General features: G+C 45.8%; 1 protein-coding gene across 1 annotated transcript; it reads left to right on the top strand.

The window, feature by feature from the left end:
- Nucleotides 1–6,279: 6,279 nt before the first annotated feature.
- LOC124032325 (differentially expressed in FDCP 6 homolog) lies at nucleotides 6,280–20,552 on the top strand. The gene is made up of 10 exons (XM_046344638.1): nucleotides 6,280–6,434; nucleotides 10,258–10,398; nucleotides 10,492–10,677; nucleotides 11,070–11,297; nucleotides 12,596–12,851; nucleotides 13,012–13,310; nucleotides 15,562–15,728; nucleotides 16,305–16,503; nucleotides 19,098–19,188; nucleotides 19,904–20,552. The coding sequence occupies exons 1-10, from the start codon at nucleotides 6,288–6,290 to the stop codon at nucleotides 20,098–20,100; spliced, it is 1,911 nt and encodes a 636-aa protein (XP_046200594.1). The 5' UTR covers nucleotides 6,280–6,287; the 3' UTR covers nucleotides 20,101–20,552.
- The last annotated feature ends 755 nt before the right edge of the window (nucleotides 20,553–21,307 follow it).

Raw genomic sequence — 21,307 nt, 5'->3', positions numbered from 1 at the left:
CACATTGTTCGTGTGAGTGTTTGCAGACTTTTTGCACAGCTTTGACAGTGCGACTGATAGTAGTGGTGGGGCTTGGCTTGGAAGTGCAAATTCAGTGCACACAACATTCTATTAGTGTTATTTGACATGTCTAATTAAAAGCTTATTTAACACATCGAAGTGTTATGACATCTCTTTGACACGCAAAGACCCAAACTGCATTTAATGTGCCTCACCCGAATAAATTAGTCTATTTTCACCTTAATTAAACTACTGTTCTATTTTGGTGGTGCACATGTAGCCTATAGCCTGTTTTAGAGAAATGTAATCATCAAATATTGTAAGAGCTCTCACTGTCTGCTTACATGCCCCCTTTATTTATCCTAAGATTCTGACTTGGTGTACACTATAAGAACGGCCCATGTTCTGAATTTTGTCGCTGTACATTTCAAAAGTGCTAAACATGTAATTATATTGACTAAGTCAGTCCTAGCTCGCTCAATGTCTTAATCAGAATTACAGATTTCCTTATCCGCTTGTCGTCCCCTTATGCCATAGTTTGTACATCTCAATTGTCAGTAGAAACCACATTTGTTTAATTAAGGAAGTCAGCCATATCAGCTATGTGTTTTTTTAAGGCAGTAAATGAGGCTGAATGAACTGTTATGCTGACAGACAAGGCTCCGCTGATAGCCAGGTATAGCAGTGGTAAGATGTTGGGACTGCTGTTAGGACAGCTTTATGAAGGCCCTAACAGTTTGTGGGCACCGTTTGTCACCATTATAGTGCAATTAATGTATTGTTTAATGGTGTATTGTGTAGTGGCTTTGCAGGCATGTATACCGCATTAAAAAAAAATCCCCCACCAAGATTTACTCAAATCACCACTGAACCTGACAGACCTTGAGATGATCTGCAGAGAAGAATGGGAGAAACTCCCCAAATACAGGTGTGCCAAGCTTGTAGCGTCATACCCAAGAAGACTCAATGCTGTAATTGCTGCCAAAGGTGCTTCAACAAAGTACTGAGTAAAGGGTCTTAATACTTATGTAAAATTTCCATGTATTTTTTTATAACTTTGCACAAATTTCACACCGTCACACTGTGTGTAGATTGCTGACAAAAAACAAACAAATTTAATCCAGTTTATAATAAAGCTAACCTAACAAAATGTGGAAAACGTAAATGGGTCTGAATACTTTCAGAATACACTGTATTCACTATATAAATCCAAAATATTACAGTGAAGCATATCACCTCCCGCTTAACATCTTATTTTGAATATAACCAATGACAGATATTTAATTGACTCTTACCTGTATAGTTGGTAGCAGCAGCTGGACTGTCTTGTCTGCTGTGGCTGGTCTTCACCTTCTCCAGTCTCTCCTCTTCCCCTCTTTCATTCTGTTGGCTGCCAGACCCATTCCATGATACCCTCGAGATGGGGAGGGCAGTGGGGCGGAGAGGTCGAGGTCGCCCAACCCCCAGCAGGTCTCCAAAGTCAGAGGCCACTGCCTCTTCCTCCTGTGCAGTCCATATGATATCAGCTGCTGTGTCCAGGGTCTGTGGAGAGTTTGGGCCACACAGGGGCAATGTGCTGTTCGCCCCAGTCTCCCAATTTACCTGTTCTAGGTGCTCAGGGAGGGTAGCTGCTGGAACCCATCCATGTTACCTTGCCTTCTGGTCAGGCTGCTAAAGCGCCTCTTCCCCGTCGGTCATGATGGTGCAGACAAGGCCTTTCTATTCATGTGACGAACCGGGTAATTATTCAACAACAACCCCATATAGGCCCATCTCAAAACAAAACCCAGGTAGTGTTCATCCCCCCCCCCCCCCCATTTTATTTTCTATGACCTTTAACTAGGAAAGTTCATTAAGAACAAATTCTTATTTACAATTAAGGCCTACCAAGAGGTAAAAAGCCTCCTGTGGGGATGGAACAAAACAAAGACACGCATCACAATAAGACACCACGACAATACAGAGACCGAAGACAATGCAGCAGGACACAAACATGACACAAAACATGCATGGAGGTGAACATGACTACAGTGAATATATATATATATATATATATATTTTTTTTTTTAACCTTTATTTAACCAGGTAGGCTAGTTGAGAACAAGTTCTCATTTGCAACTGCGACCTGGCCAAAATAAAGCATAGCAGTGTGAACAGACAACACAGAGTTACACATGGAGTAAACAATTAACAAGTCAATAACACAGTAGAAAAAAATGGGCAGTCTATATACAATGTGTGCAAAAGGCATGAGGAGGTAGGCGAATAATACAATTTTGCAGATTAACACTGGAGTGATAAATGATCAGATAGTCGTGTACAGGTAGAGATATTGGTGTGCAAAATAGCAGAAAAGTAAATAAATAAAAAACAGTATAAAAACAGTATGGGAATGAGGTAGGTGAAAATGGGTGGGCTATTTACCAATAGACTATGTACAGCTGCAGCGATCGGTTAGCTGCTCAGATAGCTGATGTTTGAAGTTGGTGAGGGAGATAAAAGTCTCCAACTTCAGCGATTTTTGCAGTTCGTTCCAGTCACAGGCAGCAGAGTACTGGAACGAAAGGCGGCCAAATGAGGTGTTAGCTTTAGGGATGATCAGTGAGATACACCTGCTGGAGCGCGTGCTACGGATGGGTGTTGCCATCGTGACCAGTGAACTGAGATAAGGCAGAGCTTTACCTAGCATGGACTTGTAGATGACCTGGAGCCAGTGGGTCTGGCGACGAATATGTAGTGAGGGCCAGCCGACTAGAGCATACAAGTCGCAGTGGTGGGTGGTATAAGGTGCTTTAGTGACAAAACGGATGGCACTGTGATAGACTGCATCCAGTTTGCTGAGTAGAGTGTTGGAAGCCATTTTGTAGATGACATCGCCGAAGTCGAGGATCGGTAGGATAGTCAGTTTTACTAGGGTAAGCTTGGCGGCGTGAGTGAAGGAGGCTTTGTTGCGGAATAGAAAGCCGACTCTTGATTTGATTTTCGATTGGAGATGTTTGATGTGAGTCTGGAAGGAGAGTTTGCAGTCTAGCCAGACACCTCGGTACTTATAGATGTCCACATATTCAAGGTCGGAACCATCCAGGGTGGTGATGCTAGTCGGGCATGCGGGTGCAGGCAGCGATCGGTTGAAAAGCATGTATTTGGTTTTACTCGCGTTTAAGAGCAGTTGGAGGCCACGGAAGGAGTGCTGTATGGCATTGAAGCTCGTTTGGAGGTTAGATAGCACAGTGTCCAATGACGGGCCAAAAGTATATAGAATGGTGTCGTCTGCGTAGAGGTGGATCAGGGAAACGCCCGCAGCAAGAGCAACATCATTGATATATACAGAGAAAAGAGTCGGCCCGAGAATTGAACCCTGTGGCACATAGAGACTGCCAGAGGACCGGACAGCATGCCCTCCGATTTGACACACTGAACTCTGTCTGCAAAGTAATTGGTGAACCAGGCAAGGCAGTCATCCAAAAAACCGAGGCTATTGAGTCTGCCGATAAGAATATGGTGATTGACATAGTCGAAAGCCTTGGCGAGGTCGATGAAGACGGCTGCACAGTACTGTCTTTTATCGATGGCGGTTATGATATCGTTTAGAACCTTGAGTGTAGCTGAGGTGCACCCGTGACCGGCTCGGAAACCAGATTGCACAGCGGAGAAGGTACGGTGGGATTCGAGATGGTCAGTGACCTGTTTGTTGACTTGGCTTTCGAAGACCTTAGATAGGCAGGGCAGGATGGATATAGGTCTATAACAGTTTGGGTCCAGGGTGTCTCCCCCTTTGAAGAGGGGGATGACTGCGGCAGCTTTCCAATCCTTGGGGATCTCAGACGATATGAAAGAGAGGTTGAACAGGCTGGTAATAGGGGTTGCGACAATGGCGGCAGATAGTTTCAGAAATAGAGGGTCCAGATTGTCAAGCCCAGCTGATTTGTACGGGTCCAGGTTTTGTAGCTCTTTCAGAACATCTACTATCTGGATTTGGGTAAAGGAGAACCTGGAGAGGCTTGGGCGAGGAGCTGCGGGGGGGGCAGAGCTGTTGGCCGAGGTTGGAGTAGCCAGGCGGAAGGCATGGCCAGCCGTTGAGAAGTGCTTATTGAAGTTTTCGATAATCATGGATTTATCGGTGGAGTCCGTGTTACCTAGCCTCAGTGCAGTGGGCAGCTGGGAGGAGGTGCTCTTGTTCTCCATAGACTTCACAGTGTCCCAGAACTTTTTGGAGTTGGAGCTACAGGATGCAAACTTCTGCCTGAAGAAGCTGGCCTTAGCTTTCCTGACTGACTGCGTGTATTGGTTCCTGACTTCCCTGAACAGTTGCATATCACGGGGGCTATTCGATGCTATTGTGGGAGCAATGTGAAGGTTAAGTGTTGTAATTGAGTGGGGACACACACACACACACACACACACACACACACACACACACACACACACACACACACACACACACACACACACACACACACACACACACACACACACACACACACACACACACACACACACACACACACACACAACATAGTGCAGCATTTGTTAGAAGTTATTAGGGATTTATTTGTTATGTTTTTATTTTCATGGTAGTACAGAATTGGGCAGATCATGATTAATTGTACATTCCAGCATAGTAGGTGGCGGCATGCACTTAAAATGATTGCTTGCGGACCCCCATGATATCGAAGGAAACTGACTGTGCTTGAATCTGAAAGTGCAGCAAATGAAGTGTGTGATAATGAATAGAAAAGTGAAATCAAAGAATGGAACAAAACAAGCATAGGTTGTAGAAGACAAGGACTGGTCCAATAATGTATTCATTTTGGGGTTGCGTTTTCTAGACAAGGAGTTTAATTTGGGCAATCCATTTGTAATATTCAGGACTGTGAAGAAAGCAGTGGGAAAGGTGGATTCAATCAAGGTGATTAGAAGCAGCCTGGTTTTGGTTAATTTTGTTGATGAAGAACAGAATAATCTGTGAATGGAAAATGTAACTGTGGTGGGGATCATACTTCAGACTTCCCTGAGCACCCTGTTAGGGAGAAGGAGGTCAAGGTGTCAAGGATCAGGGCTGCGCAGCAGATCTCCTATGTGAAGAGAGTCAAAAGAGACAAGAGACAACAATGTTGAAAATATGACAGTGGATTCATTGCAACCAGTTGCTAGTGTTAAATCAATGGAGTGATCTGGATACACTAATTGAAGGTGGATTTTGTGGCATTTATAGCCACAGCAATTAATTGTACAGCACGTGTCATAGGGTGAATGCACCAATTTGTAAGTCGCTCTGGATAAGAGCGTCTGCTAAATGACTTAAATGTAAATGTAACGTGTGTTTAATTAGTCGGGTATCATATCTGCAGCCGATAAGTTTTGGGGAGGACTGTTGTCCTTAGGAAATGTCCCCTCCTCAGTCTTCTGAGCCTGTTGGGAACTGATTAGAATTAGTTTAATGCAATATATATATATTAAATGTGTATATTTAAAATATATATTTAATGAATTTCTCTTATGATTGGTATATGTAAAACGGCTAGCTAGTTCGCCGTTTCACATCCGTTACATATACAGAGACGGCTGATGTGGACATCTATGCTCCTATAAGGGAGCATTGGTGGCAAATCGCCGAATGGTGAAGAAAATCTATCCGCTCGAAAGCACCATTACCTGCCGATCATCAGGTCTCCGCAAAGACACGCATCACGGTCATCGGAATTGCTATTGGGTCAGTGTTATATAGGCTAGTATCTTGGTGTAACAGTATAGACTTTACGTCCGTCCTCTCGCCCCGACCTGGGCGCACACGTCAACAGTCACCCTCGAAGCATCGTTACCCATCGCTCCACAAAAGTCGCGGCTCTTACAGAGCAAGGGGAACCACAACTTCAAGGTCTCAGAGCGAGTGACGTCACCGATTGAAACGCTACCAGCTCGCCCCACGGATAACATTTACATTTACATTTAAGTCATTAAGGAGAAATGCTCACTAATAGGGATGTAAACAAATGTGTGGATACAATTGGAGAGAAATACATTTTTGTGTGTATGGAAAATGTCTTGGATCTTTTATTTCAGCTCATGAAACATCGGACCAACACTTTACATGTTGCGTTTATATTTTTGTTCACTATATTAAAGGAGTATGTTAGTCTGTTATTGGACCCTTACACTACAATGCCCCGCCAGCAGGTGGCGCAACTGAGACTGAATGGTTTAGTAGTGCAGTCAGCACAGCAAGGCCCCACAGTCAAAGCACTACTGGGTGTGGGTGGCTCAAGAGGCTATCACAGCGTAGGGGCATGTATCGAGAGGAGGGAGGGAGAGAGAGAAAAAGTTATGCTGCTGTAGACATGGACCTACGCTCAGAGCTCCTCAAGTCTATTTGGTATGGTTTCACTGCTCTGGATCTTGAGAAGAGTGGGAAAGTGTCCAAGTCTCAACTCAAGGTGAGCACCTGGATTCATTTCAGCCAAAATTGATGGGATTTTACTAAGGGTTTTGGCCCCATGTTTTAGGGGCATCGTCTTCTAACCAAGGCACCCAGCTCTCACATTTCAGACCTCATGAGGATCTTTATTGGGGTAGCTGGAGTCATCCAATAATATATAGTTATCTGTGTCAATAAAAATATACTTTTGACATTAGTGAAGATGAGCAGAACTGGTCCTGAATAACTTGATATGCTGTATATGTTTGCTAGATGATAAGTGGTAGATTTTCTGCTGATCTTCATCCGATTAAGTGCATTTCCTGGTTGAGCAAACCTTCATGGCACATGCTCTGTGTGTGTCACGTTATTAGCTGATTGTTTTAGTGTTGTAATAGGGCTCGCAGTGGTAACTATATTTTTCCCATGGGTGGGAGAACAACACTGATGACAGTGAAATAGTGCACAGTAGCGGCAATGTGTGAGCTGGAGAGTTACGGTTTGCTCTGCGTTTCTATGAATGGAAGGCCTCATCACCAAGTTGTGACCAGGCTGGTCCATGATGTCACCACATGCAGTGCAATTGGTACTGTGGCACTGAGCACGACCAGAGAGCTGGTGAATATAACTTGTCACCACATCGCCACTTGTACTACAGTCCACGTACATCTTCAGTGCTTATCGATATGAACCTGAGTGCCAGTGTGTTTGTGCCAACTCCCTGTCACGCTGTTTGGCTTGACAATGAACAATGGAGTTGGCCAGAGCACAAACAATCATCAGACCAGGCTATATTGTTACATGGTGTGGGACCAGTCCCACTCTCCTTCATCAAGCTCCATGATTCAGCCATGTGCTCCTGGCCTGGCGTTCACTATCAGAACCTCGTGACTAGGCTTATCCCTGTCATGCTGGTACTGGCAGACTGGTCTGGAGTATGGGCCAGTCTAGAGACCAGGGAGTCAGGTTCATAGAGGCTGAAGGTCCCCAGGCCACGCAGGTCTTGGTGTTCTTTAAAATTGAGAAATGTATATTACTAAACTGAACAGAAATAAGGAGAAACTGTATTATGAAATTAATATACATTCTATAAAAATCTTTGGAGTACATTAAATGAAATTGTGGGCAGAAAGACTAATTCATCTCCATGTTTTGTTGAATCTCGGGGCTCATTCATCACATGACCTTTTGATATTGGCAATTATTTTAATGACTATTTCATTGGCAAAGTGGACAAACGCAAACATGAAATGCCAACAACAAACTGTGAGCCAACATATTAATGTGTAAAATATCTAATAATGAAAGAAAGCATTGTAATTCTGTGAAGTTAGTGTGAGAAACCATCTCGTATTGACAACTTAGCTGGAAAGCTGCTGAAGATGATAGCAGGCTGTATTGCCACTCCTGCTTGTCATATTTATTATCTGAGTCTGGAGAAAAGTTTCTCCCCAGACCTGGAGGGAAGCTAAAGTCATTCCGCTCCCCAAGAATGATAAAGCGCCCTTTACTCGTTCAGCCGATCAATCAACTTGCTGCCGGCTCTTAGCAACTTTTTGAAAAATAATTAAGACTTTCAGCATGCTTACAGAGAAAGGCACAAAACATGTACTGCACTGACACAAATGACTGATGATTGGCTAAAATAAATTGATAATAAGAAGATTGTGGGAGCTGTACTGTTAGACTTCAGCGCAGCCTTTGATATTATTGACCATAACCTGTTGTTGAGAGAACTTAAGTGTTATGGCTTCACATCTGCTGCCATATCATGGGTTGGGAGTTATCTATCCAATAGAACCGAGGGTTTTCTTTAATGGAAGCTTCTCTAATGTAAAACATGTTAGGTGTGTTGTAGCACTCTAGGTCCTTTTACTGTTAAACAAAGCCTGTGTGTCTATGTACGCTGATGATTTAACATCATACACGTCAGCGACCGCAGCTAGTGAAATCATTGTAACCCTATAACAAAGAGCTGTGGTCAGTTTTGTAATGGGTGGTTGGTTAATAATAAACTGGGTCCTGAACATCTCTAAAACTAAGAACTTTGTATTTGGTACAAATCAGTCCCTAAGTTCTAGACCTCAGCTGAATCTGGTAATGAATGATGTGGCTGTTGAGCCAGTTGATGGGGGAGAACTTCTTGGTGTCAGCTGAGACCGTTCTTTTGAGATTTGAGATCTGAGATTTGCCATGGTCAAATAATAATTGTTGTGAAGATGGGGAGAGGTCTGTCTGTGATAAAGAGATGCTCTGCTTTTTACGCCACAGTCGACCAAACAAGTCCTGCAAGCTCTAGTTTTATCAAATCATCTCTATTGCCTGATGATATGATCATGTGCTGCAACTAAGGACCTAGAAAAGCTGCAGCTGGCGCGGAACAGAGCAACACGTCTTGCCCTTCAATGTAGAAAGTGGGCTAATGTCAACAGTATACATGTCAGTCTCTCTTGGCTCATAGTAGAGGAGAGATTGGCTGCATTCATTTTTGTTTTTGTGAGAAATATTGTGAAATGTAAACTTCCCTGTATAATCAACTTACATATAGGTATGACAGACATAACCCACCAGACATTTCAGAATGAATTCAAGGGAACCCAACGTATTATGTAGAGCCATGATCACATGGAACTCCTTCCCATCTCAAATTATTCAAGCAAACAGCTACATTTGCTTTAAAAAATAAAACACCTCACAACACACCTCTCCGCTATAACTCACATGTATATGTACCAGTGTACAGTATGTATACGTGTAACTGTCCAGATGAACTTTTATGTTTCCATTGTGCTTATTTAAAATGTGTTTAGTTAAATGTTTTGTATTATGTCATATTTCATGTTTTGTGTTGAACCCCAGGCAGAGTAGCTGCTGCTTCAGCAACAGATAATGGGGATCCCAATAAAATCCTCGGTTCAGTTGTGAGAAGAGGGTTGAGTGAGTGAGTGAGTGAGTGAGGGAGGAGAGGAGGACAGGATGTGGTGATGTTGTGTCAGAAAATGAAGGCTGGGTTCTACACGGGTTTACTGAGTCTCTCTCAATATAAGATAGATATCTCTCAACTTCTATTTCAGTAAGGTCCAGTCATTTATTCTTGTTTTTCATGAGAGCATCTTTAATCCTATCAGGTCTAAATGGCAGTTGGAACATTGTTGTGTGAACACAAGACGCTCTCGTGAAGTAACCCAATAGATATTTGACTGAGTAAATTACACATGCCTGGTCAGCAGTTCCACTATTTCCTTCTCCTGTATTTTGACGTGATGGGTACATGATGCACGTTTCCTCTAAGACTAAAATACTGCAATGATTCAGCTATTGTGTTTCAGGTCCTTCTTACACTGTCAAAGTATTTCATGCTCTTTTCTGTCTGACAGAGACAAGTCTGTACAAGGTTTATAAACAGGTCTTGGCCAGATACTACTATTGATGTCTGTTACGTTTAGTATTTGTTCATCTTCTGCACATCTACCATTCCAGTGTTTAATTGCTCAATTGTAATTACTTTGCCACCATGGCCTATTTATTTCCTTAACTTAGCTCATTTGCACTCACTGTATATAGACTTTTTGTTTTCTTTTGTTCTACTGTATTATTGACTGTGTGTTTGTTTTACTCCATGTGTAACTCTGTGTTGTTGTATGTGTCGAACTGCTACGCTTTGTCTTGGCCAGGTCGCAGTTGTAAATGAGAACTTGTTCTCAACTAGCCTACCTGGTTAAATAAAGGTGTTCTCAACTAGCCTACCTGGTTAAATAAAGGTGTTCTCAACTAGCCTACCTGGTTAAATAAAGGTGAAATAAAAACCTCATCCAGATCTACCTGTTGTCCATGTGTTTTAGGTTCTGTCCCATAACCTGTGTACGGTTCTGTCCATCCCCCACGACCCAGTGGCTCTGGAAGAGCACTTCAGGGATGATGATGATGGACCGGTCTCCAGCCAGGGGTACATGCCTTACCTCAACAAATACATACTGGACAAGGTAATGAAATGCCCGCATCATGGCAATAGCTGAGTTTATGTTTTTGTTAGTCTCACTCAACATTGTGTGTATTATTATGTTTCCTGCACACAGGTAGAAGAGGGCTGTTTTGTCAAGGAACAAGTAGATGAGCTTTGCTGGACTCTCACTGCTAAGAAGAACTACAAGCCGGGGAAGGACAATAAGAACGTGTTGCCAGGGAAGGATGCCTTTAGTCTCTGGTGCCTGTTTAACTTTCTGTCAGAGGACAAATACCCTCTGATTATGGTCCCAGATGAGGTGAGTTCAACTTCACCATCCTGTCCTAGTAATAACCTGCCAAACCTCTGAAAGAAATTGCAGACTTGTGGTCCTTTATGCGCAGTAAATGTGGGCTTGCATGTCACATAGCTTCTGGTTTCCTGTAGTCTGTTTTTCACCACTGCTGTTGGCAGTGTTGTTATGATAAAGCTACAGGCAGCTTTTAGAGCAGAGCACAGTGGCTCTGCGTGAGAACCAGCAGTCAAGGTTGTTTCACTAAAAACAAAATGGAGGAGGTTCCCTTATCAATCAAAAACAATACATTTCACTGGTGGCAAAACAAGTGAAAGGCAACCATTCTCACCACAATATACAATGTCAATGTCTTTTTCTATGCCAAATATTTGTGCTCCACACTTTTATTTGTTCAGGTGGAATACCTGCTCAAGAAGATGTGTATGGCCATGAGTGTTGAGCTCAACTGTGTGGAGCTGGAGGACTTCATCTCCAAGGATACAGTGCAGCAGAATGGTTTCACTGTCTGGTCCTTCCTGGACATGATGAACTCTGGGAAGGTAACTAGAGGCATGGACCAGGAAATCACCAGCATGGCCATAGAGGAGGTGTACAGGGAGATAGTCGGTGATGTCCTCAAAGAGGTAGGCTACCTGAAAACAATAGAGCAGTATGGTCTGTCTGTCTCTCAGCCGGTCCCACATCGCTCCCTACCCCTCCCGCTTGGCCAGAAAATCTTGATGTTAGCATGTGTGAAGGGATATGTACACTCAGTGGCCAGTTTATTAGGTACACCACGCCGTTCATGAAAATAGTTCGCTCCTACAGACAGTGAGTCAAGTGGCCGTGGCTTGCTATGTAAAGCAGACAGGCATAGAGGCATTCGGTTACTGTTCGATTGAATGTTAGAATGGGCAAAATGAGTGACCTAAGCAACTTTGAGCGTGGTATGATCGTTGGTGCCAGATGCACCAGTTCCAGTATCTCAGAAATGGCCGGCCTCCTGGACTTTTCACACACGTCAGTGTCTATTTTCACACACGTCAGTGTCTATTTTCACACACGTCAGTGTCTATTTTCACACACGTCAGTGTCTATTTTCAAACACGTCAGTGTCTATTTTCACACACGTCAGTGTCTATTTTCAAACACGTCAGTGTCTATTTTCACACACGTCAGTGTCTATTTTCACACACGTCAGTGTCTATTTTCACACACGTCAGTGTCTAGGGTTTACAGAGAATGGTGTAACAAACAAACATCCAATCAGTGGCAGTTCTGTGGGCTAAAACATCTCGTTGATGAGAGGTTGAAGGAGAATGGCAAAAATCGGGCAAGCTAACAGGCAAATAACCGTACAACAGTGGTGTGCAGGGTGGCATCTCAGAACGCACAACTCGTCGGTCCTTGTCACAGATGGGCCACTGCAGCTGATAGGTTCCACTCCTATCCACTGAAAACAAGAAGAAGTGGCTCCAGTGGACATGCCATCACCAACACTGGACAACTGAGGAGTGGAAAAACTTTGCCTGGTCCGACAAATCTCAGTTCCTGTTGCGTCATGATGATGGCAGTGTCAGGATTTGGTGTAATCAGCATGAGTTCATGGCCCCATCCTGCCTGGTGTCAACAGTACAGACTGGTGGCGATAGTATAATGGTGTGGGGAATGTTTTCCTGGCACACGTTAGGTCCCTTGATACCAATTGAGCAACATTTGAATTCAGATTGTTCTGGGGGGAAAGGGGGGGGTCCAACCTGGTACTAGATGGGTGTACCAAATAAACTGGCCACTGAGTGTATAAACTGTGTAGTGATGTATCTTCCACCATATTGCTGCCACCACCTTAAAGATGTGCAAACATTGATAAGGGCAAAAGGGGATGTGTCAGTGATAAGTTGTTCTATGTCAATAATGTGTGTGTTGACTTTGTGGCCTCCAGGGGTATCTTTGGAAGAAGGGTCAGCTGAGGAGGAATTGGAAGGAGCGCTGGTTCACCCTGAGGCCCGGTACCCTGGCCTACTACACCAGCGAGGACCGCAAGGATCGCCAGGGAAACATCCCTCTGGACAGGGACTGCTGTGTGGAGGTTCTGCCAGACAGAGATGGGAAGAGGTGTATGTTTTGTCTGAAAACTCTCTCCAAGACCTATGAGATGAGTGCCTCAGACACCAAGCAGAGACAGGAATGGACAGCAGGTCTGTGGGGCATGTTCTTCTACTCAGTGATCCCTCCTACTAATAATGCATTCACTCCCAATAGACTTCAGGCTCCTCTAAGAGTGAATATATAATGTGAGCCCTGTGTGGAAGTACTATTGTACAACTTGTTACAGCCTATCCCCCTCCCTCCCCACAGCCATTCAGACAGCCATCCGTCTACACACTGAAGGGAAGACCTCTCTCCACAAGGACCTGAAGCTGAAGAGGAGGGAGCAGAGGGAGCAGCGGGAGAGGAGGCGGCTGGTCAAAGAGGAGGAGCTGCAACGTTTTCGGGCCCTCCAGGAGGAGAAGGAGCGTAAGCTGGCCGAGCTGGAGCTCCTGAAGGAGGCACAGAGGCAGGCCCAGGCTCTCCTGGAACAGGACGAGATGAGGAGGCGTCAGCAGCATGATGAGATGCAGCGGGCCCTGGAGGTGCAGCTCCATGAGGCAGAGGAGGTGAAGACTGGGAGGGGAGAGGGAGACGGTGGAAAAGAAGCGATAACAAAAGGGAGGGAGGTGGTGAGGACAGAGAGGGAGGGGAGGGAGGCGGTGACAATGGAGGGAGGTGATGAGGACAGAGAGGGAGGAAGGGGAGGGAGGTGGTGAGGACAGAGAGGGAGGGAGGGGAGGGAGGGAGGCGGTGACAATGGAGGGAGGGAAAGGAGGGAGGCGGTGAGGACAGAGAGGGAGGAAGGGGAGGCAGTGAGGACAGAAAGGGAGGGAGAGGAAGGAGGCGGTGAGGACAGAGGGGGAGGGAGGCGGTGAGGACCGAGAGTGAGGGAGGGGAGGGAGGCGGTGAGGACAGAGAGGGAGGGAGGCGGTGACAATGGAGGGAGGGAAAGGAGGGAGGCGGTGAGGACAGAGAGGGAGGAAGGGGAGGCAGTGGGGACAGAAAGGGAGGGAGAGGAAGGAGGCGGTGAGGACAGAGGGGGAGGGAGGCGGTGAGGACCGAGAGTGAGGGAGGGGAGGGAGGCGGTGAGGACAGAGAGGGAGGGAGGGGAGGGAGTCGGGTAGGACAGAGAGTGAGGGAGGAGAGGGAGGCGGTGAGGACAGAGAGGGAGGGAGGGGAGGGAGGCGCTGAGGACAGAGAGGGAGGGAGAGGAGGGAGGCGGTGACAATGGAGGGAGGGAAAGGAGGGAGGCGGTGAGGACAGAGAGGGAGGAAGGGGAGGGAGGCGATGAGGACAGAGAGGGAGGGAGAGGAGGGAGGCGGTGACAATGGAGGGAGGGAAAGGAGGGAGGCGGTGAGGACTGAGAGGGAGGCGGTGAGGACGGAGAGGGAGAGGAGGGAGGCAGTGAGGACAGAGAGGGAGGCGGTGAGGACGGAGAGGGAGAGGAGGGAGGCGGTGAGGACAGAGAGGGAGGCGGTGAGGACGGAGAGGGAGAGGAGGGAGGCGGTGAGAACAGGGAGGGAGAGGAGAGATGCGGTGAGGACAGGGAGGGAGAGGAGGGAGGCGGTGAGGACAGGGAGGGAGAGGGAGGCGGTGAGGACAGGGAGGGAGAGGAGGGAGGCGGTGAGGACAGGGAGGGAGAGGAGGGAGGCGGTGAGGACAGGGAGGGAGAGGACAGAGGCGGTGAGGACAGGGGGAGAGGCGGTGAGGACGGAGAGAAGGGAGGCGATGAGGACAGGGGGAGAGAGGAGAGAGGCGGTGAGGACAGGGAGGAAGGGAGGAGGAGAGGGAGGCGGTTGGGACAGAGAGGGAGGAAGGGGAGGGTGGCGGTGAGGACAGAGAGGGAGGGAGGGGAGGGAGGCGGTGAGGACAGGGAGGGAGAGGAGGGAGGCGGTGACAATGGAGGGAGGGAAAGGAGGGAGGCGGTGAGGACAGAGAGGGAGGCGGTGAGGACAGGGAGGGAGAGGAGGGAGGCGGTGAGGACAGGGAGGGAGAGGAGGGAGGCGGTGAGGACAGGGAGGGAGAGGAGGGAGGCGGTGAGGACAGGGAGGGAGGGAGAGGAGGGAGGCGGTGAGGACAGGGAGGGAGAGGAGGGAGGCGGTGAGGACAGGGAGGGAGAGGAGGGAGGCGGTGAGGACAGGGGGAGAGGCGGTGAGGACAGGGAGGGAGAGGAGGGAGGCGGTGAGGACAGAGAGGGAGGCGGTGAGGACAGAGAGGGAGGCGGTGAGGACAGAGAGGGAGGCGGTGAGGACAGAGAGGGAGGCGGTGAGGACAGGGAGGGAGAGGAGGGAGGCGGTGACAATGGAGGGAGGGAAAGGAGGGAGGCGGTGAGGACAGAGAGGGAGGCGGTGAGGACAGGGAGGGAGAGGAGGGAGGCGGTGAGGACAGGGAGGGAGAGGAGGGAGGCGGTGAGGACAGGGAGGGAGGCGGTGAGGACAGGGAGGGAGAGGAGGGAGGCGGTGAGGACAGGGAGGGAGAGGAGAGAGGCGGTGAGGACAGGGGGAGAGGTGGTGAGGAGGTTCCAATGAGTACCTTATGAGCATGGTTCTTTTATATAACCTTACAACAAGTTCTATATAGCACCAAAAAGGGTTCCGCTATGGGTATGATCCAAGATCCAACTGTCTTTTTTGGCAGTCTGTAGAACCTTCTGTTTTGAGTGTGTCAAGGAGGAGGGTGGCGGTTGTGTTGTGTACTGTGGAGGATGGTTGGTGCAGATTTAGAGTGGGTGACAGGGTGTATAGTAACACTGTTTATGCCGATCACAATGCTCTGGGCTAGGTGTCTAGATCTTCTATGCTGTGTGTGTCTCTCCAGTCGCGGGCCAGTATGCAAGCAGAGATGATTCTGAAGGAGGAGGAGGCGGAGCGGCAGAGGAAGAGGATCAAGGAGCTGGAGGGGTTGCAGACGAGTCTGGAGGAGGCCTTGCACCAGGAGATCAAGGCCAGACAGGACGAAGAGGTCTTTAGATACGCACAGACTGGGTAGGGTGCTGCATGCGCACACACACAGTATTCTTCTTCAAACATATTCACTTCCATAGACAGGCTCAGGTAGGGCTAGCAGTCGGCATGTGAAAACGCATCCACTTAGCACGTATAAGCTGCATGTCTTTTTATTGAACACAGCACACCACAGGGAGACGGATGGTGGTGAGAAGCTGATCAGTGTTGAAGGGTGGGCTGTTGCGTTAGTGAGGTTCCTGAGGAAGTAGAGTTTTTAGCAGAGGAAGTTGTCTAGCTACGATCTGTTGGATATGATGACAGGGTTTGCATGGAATCTGTCTCAATCTTACATGCAAAAAAATAAATGATCTGACGTGCATATAATACCAAGCGTTAAGTTCCCTGCTTGTCAAAGCTCACAAAGAATCTCAGACATGGCAAAGATATCATAAAGAATATAGGCTTGTCCATGCTTGTAATAACTTGGCTTTAAATACAGTGTTACCGAATTCTTTCTAAATCTCCAGCAAATCATGCTATATTTACTGACTACTGTATGCCCTGTGTGTTTTAACTTGACATGTTTCTAAAAAACCTTGAATCTGTATTGCCCAGTTTGCTGTCTGAGGAGGAAGAGAAGATGAAGGCCCTGATGGCCCTCCAGGACGAGCAGGAGGAGTACATCCGGAAGACCCAGAGAGAGAAGCAGGAGCTGAGGCAAGAGATGGAGAACAAGACCCGGGCCCTGGAGGAGGCTCAGCGGCAGCTGGAGGAGGTCAGGGCCAACCGACACCGGGTCGACCAGGACGTTGTGGTGAGTAGCCTACCGTTATCAACACACTGACTACTACCGTTATCAACACACTGACTACTACCGTTATCAACACACTGACTACTACCGTTATCAACACACTGACTACTACCGTTATCAACACACTGACTACTACCGTTATCAACACACTGACTACTACCGTTATCAACACACTGACTACTACCGTTATCAACACACTGACTACTACCGTTATCAACACACTGACTACTACCGTTATCAACACACTGACTACTACCGTTATCAACACACTGACTACTACCGTTATCAACACACTGACTACTACCGTTATCAACACACTGACTACTACCGTTATCAACACACTGACTACTACCGTTATCAACACACTGACTACTACCGTTATCAACACACTGACTACTACCGTTATCAACACACTGACTACTACCGTTATCAACACACTGACTACTACCGTTATCAACACACTGACTACTACGTTATCAACACACTGACTACTCAACACCGACTACTTATCAACACACTGACTACTACCGTTATCAACACACTGACTACTACCGTTATCAACACACTGACTACTACCGTTATCAACACACTGACTACTACCGTTATCAACACACTGACTACTACCGTTATCACTGACTACACTGACTACTACCGTTATCAACACACTGACTACTACCGTTATCAACACACTGACTACTACCGTTATCAACACACTGACTACTACCGCTATCAACACACTGACTACTACTACGCGTTATCAACACACTGGTTATCAACACACTGACTACTACCGTTATCAACACACTGACTACTACCGTTATCAACACACTGACTACTACCGTTATCAACACACTGACTACTACCGTTATCAACACACTGACTACTACCGTTATCAACACACTGACTACTACGTTATACCTGACTTATCAACACACGGACTACTACCGTTATCAACACACTGACTACCGTTATCAACACACTGACTACTACCGTTATCAACACACTGACTACGTTATCAACACACGTTATCAACACACTGACTACTACCGTTATCAACACACTGACTACTACCGTTATCAACACACTGACTACTACCGTTATCAACACACTGACTACTACCGTTATCAACACACTGACTACTACCGTTATCAACACACTGACTACTACCGTTATCAACACACTGACTACTACCGTTATCAACACACTGACTACTACCGTTATCAACACACTGACTACTACCGTTATCAACACACTGACCGTTATCAACACACTACTACCGTTATCAACACACTGACTACTACCGTTATCAACACACTGACTACTACCGTTATATCAACACAACACACTGACTACGTTATCAACACCGTTATCAACACACTGACTACTACCGTTATCAACACAACACACTGACTACTACCGTTATCAACACACTGACTACTACCGTTATCAACACACTGACTACTACCGTTATCAACACAACACACTGACTACTACCGTTATCAACACACTGACTACTACCGTTATCAACACACTGACTACTACCGTTATCAACACACTGACTACTACCGTTATCAACACACTGACTACTACTACACGTTATCAACACACAGACTACTACCGTTATCAACACACTGACTACTACACGTTATCAACACACTGACTACTACCGTTATCAACACACTGACTACTACCGTTATCAACACACTGACTACTACCGTTATCAACACACTGACTACTACCGTTATCAACACACTGACTACTACCGTTATCAACACACTGACTACTACCGTTATCAACACACTGACTACTGACTACTACCGTTATCAACATCAACACACTGACTACTACCGTTATCAACACACTGACTACTACCGTTATCAACACACTGACTACTGACTGACTACCACCGTTATCAACACACTGACTACTACCGTTATCAACACACTGACTACTACCGTTATCAACACACTGACTACTACCGTTATCAACACACTGACTACTACCGTTATCAACACAACACACTGACTACTACCGTTATCAACACACTGACTACTACCGTTATCAACACACTGACTACTACCGTTATCAACACAACACACTGACTACTACCGTTATCAACACACTGACTACTACCGTTATCAACACACTGACTACTACCGTTATCAACACACTGACTACTACCGTTATCAACACACTGACTACTACCGTTATCAACACACTGACTACTACCGTTATCAACACACTGACTACTACCGTTATCAACACACTGACTACTACCGTTATCAACACACTGACTACTACCGTTATCAACACAACACACTGACTACTACCGTTATCAACACACTGACTACTACCATCAACACACTGACTACTACACAACACACTGACTACTACCGTTATCAACACACTGACTACTACCGTTATCAACACACTGACTACTACCGTTATCAACACACTGACTACTACCGTTATCAACACACTGACTACTACCGTTATCAACACACTGACTACTACCGTTATCAACAACATTAGAGCCTTATTCATGTCTTTAGTGTGAATTTGTTCCATATGTTTCAATCTCCCTTGTGTCCTGATAGGCTGCCCAAAGGAAGCTTCGTCAAGCCAGCACCAACGTCAAGCACTGGAATGTTCAGATGAACCGGCTGATGAGTCCAGTGGGACCAGGAGGTATGTCACACACATTGAAATGTTGCCATTTTGTCAAGTGTTCAGCATCGTGTGATGTAATGAGGTCACTTGAGTGAGCACACATTTCCTTGCGAGTTGACATTTAACTACGCACAAAGAGCAGGGAGCGAGTAAGACATGCGATGTGCAGAACTACTGTACAGTAGTAGGTGTATGTCGTGAGAAATGTCCCTCTTTCTCTGAGGTTGTAACTAGGTTTTGACAACCTCATTTTAGTGTACTTCTTTCTTTAAGCATAGCGTTGATAAGACGTACTCGTGCATTTCTGTGTTATTCATCATATTTTCTACTGTAAACCCGTGGCTCTAGCATCCCTCTTGTCTTTGACACAGTAACTTCAAACCTAAAGGTACACTGATGACTTACCTGCCACTTACCTGTGGTCCTTCTGTGGCTCAGTTGGTAGAGCATTGCGCTTGTAACGCCAGGGTAGTGGGTTCGATCCCTGGGACCACCCATACGTAGAATGTATGCACACATTACTGTAAGTCGCTTTGGATAAAAGCGTCTGCTAAATGGCATATATTATTAACCACTGTTCTCGTTCATAACAAGATGACTATGTCAGATTCACCAATCATCACTTCTGAATAATTTACCGAGATATACTTAGTTACAATGTGGTCTTGTCCACCAGAAAACAGGCTAAATGTTTGTTTCTGTATCCTGTTCTTGCTGGAATGGTTCCATTCAGAGAAGAGATCTTCTGGAGGCTCGTTCTCCCGTTTCCAGATCCCTTCTCAGAGAGATCCCGGCCTGCGTCTGAGACAGCGGTCAGAGGAGCAGGATGACGAGAGCAAGGAGAACGTGGACAGCAGTGGTGCAGGGTTAGTCTGTGAAGGAGAGAGACGTCTCTCACAGACCTCTAACGGAGGCATGGACATCCCCTGAGAGGATATGGTTCTTCTCCTCTAGAAGGGAAAACTGTGTTACCAACTGTGTTTCGTTTGTGGTTTTTGTAATGGAAAAGGTGGAAAGACTGAGCGAGTATGAATTCATCTTTTAGGTGGTGTCAATGTGAACGTTCTGTCTAGTTGATGGAAAAGCATGGATGGGATAAAGGAATTGTCAAGATACATGATGTTAATATTTTAAATATTCTTCTCCCACCAAGTTGGTAGTAAACAATTAGATGAATCATTGGTAGTAAATGTATTATGTAAAAAGTATTCCATCACAGCATCTCACGGTGAGTTGATAACAAGTCTCCATGTTTTAATGAAGAACAGAATAACCACAAGTGTTTGTTTTGTTGTTGAGAATTTCGTCTGAAAGATCACAAGATGAAGATTTCTTTCATCTCACAAAATGAATTCTGTAAATATATTTACTAAATGAGTCTAGTTTTGTCTCTTCTCTCCCTCTTTGTAATGACAGACAGACAGACAGACAGACAGACAGACAGACAGACAGACAGACAGACAGACAGACAGACAGACAGACAGACAGACAGACAGACAGACAGACAGACAGACAGACAGACAGACAGACAGACAGACAGACAGACAGACAGACAGACAGACAGACAGACAGACAGACAGACAGACAGACAGATTAATAAAATAAGGAGAGTACTCTGTACCAAACGGGTACAATATGAAAACAGAGAAGAGTGGAAATGAATGCAAACATCTCTGTGGTCTCTTTATTTCCTGTTTCCGGAGTCAGTTTAAACTTTACACACATGTAGAAATGTAAGCTCGGGGGCCAGGTGCGTACCCTGTGTGTGTAAACTATGTAGACGTTGCATTTTCCCAATCCGTATATCTTCTCAGTGTTTGTGTGACGAAACGAAGAACTAATTCAAGGTATTATCCTGCTTTATTTTTGGGATGTGGATACATATTGGACGTGACAATATGCATCAAAAAAGGGTTAAGAGAGACACCTTCTGACCAAAAAGGACAATTACAGGAGAGATTTATTGGAAATACCAAGAGCCAATGATGTGGTGGGAATGACATGATTGACACCCTTGATAAAGATGAGCAATAATGACTGTATAAAAGCAATTATTCAAATACTGAGCTATATTATATGCTCAATTTCCTTTGGAAATGTTTTTATACTTTATACAATTGCTCAGAGAAAGAAATGC

The sequence above is a fragment of the Oncorhynchus gorbuscha genome, linkage group LG03 (assembly GCF_021184085.1).
Source record: "Oncorhynchus gorbuscha isolate QuinsamMale2020 ecotype Even-year linkage group LG03, OgorEven_v1.0, whole genome shotgun sequence".
In the NCBI taxonomy this organism is placed as follows: domain Eukaryota; kingdom Metazoa; phylum Chordata; class Actinopteri; order Salmoniformes; family Salmonidae; genus Oncorhynchus; species Oncorhynchus gorbuscha.
The sequence above is the reverse complement of the archived record's forward strand: the minus strand, read 5'-3'. Positions and strand labels throughout refer to the sequence as shown.

Coding starts and splice junctions, on each gene's coding strand:
- LOC124032325 (XM_046344638.1), top strand. CDS start 6,288: ATGTATCGAGAGGAGGGAGGGAGAGAGAGAAAAAGTTATGCTGCTGTA. Junction 6,435..10,257: donor TGTCCAAGTCTCAACTCAAG/GTGAGCACCTGG, acceptor CATGTGTTTTAG/GTTCTGTCCCATAACCTGTG. Junction 11,298..12,595: donor TCGGTGATGTCCTCAAAGAG/GTAGGCTACCTG, acceptor TGTGGCCTCCAG/GGGTATCTTTGGAAGAAGGG.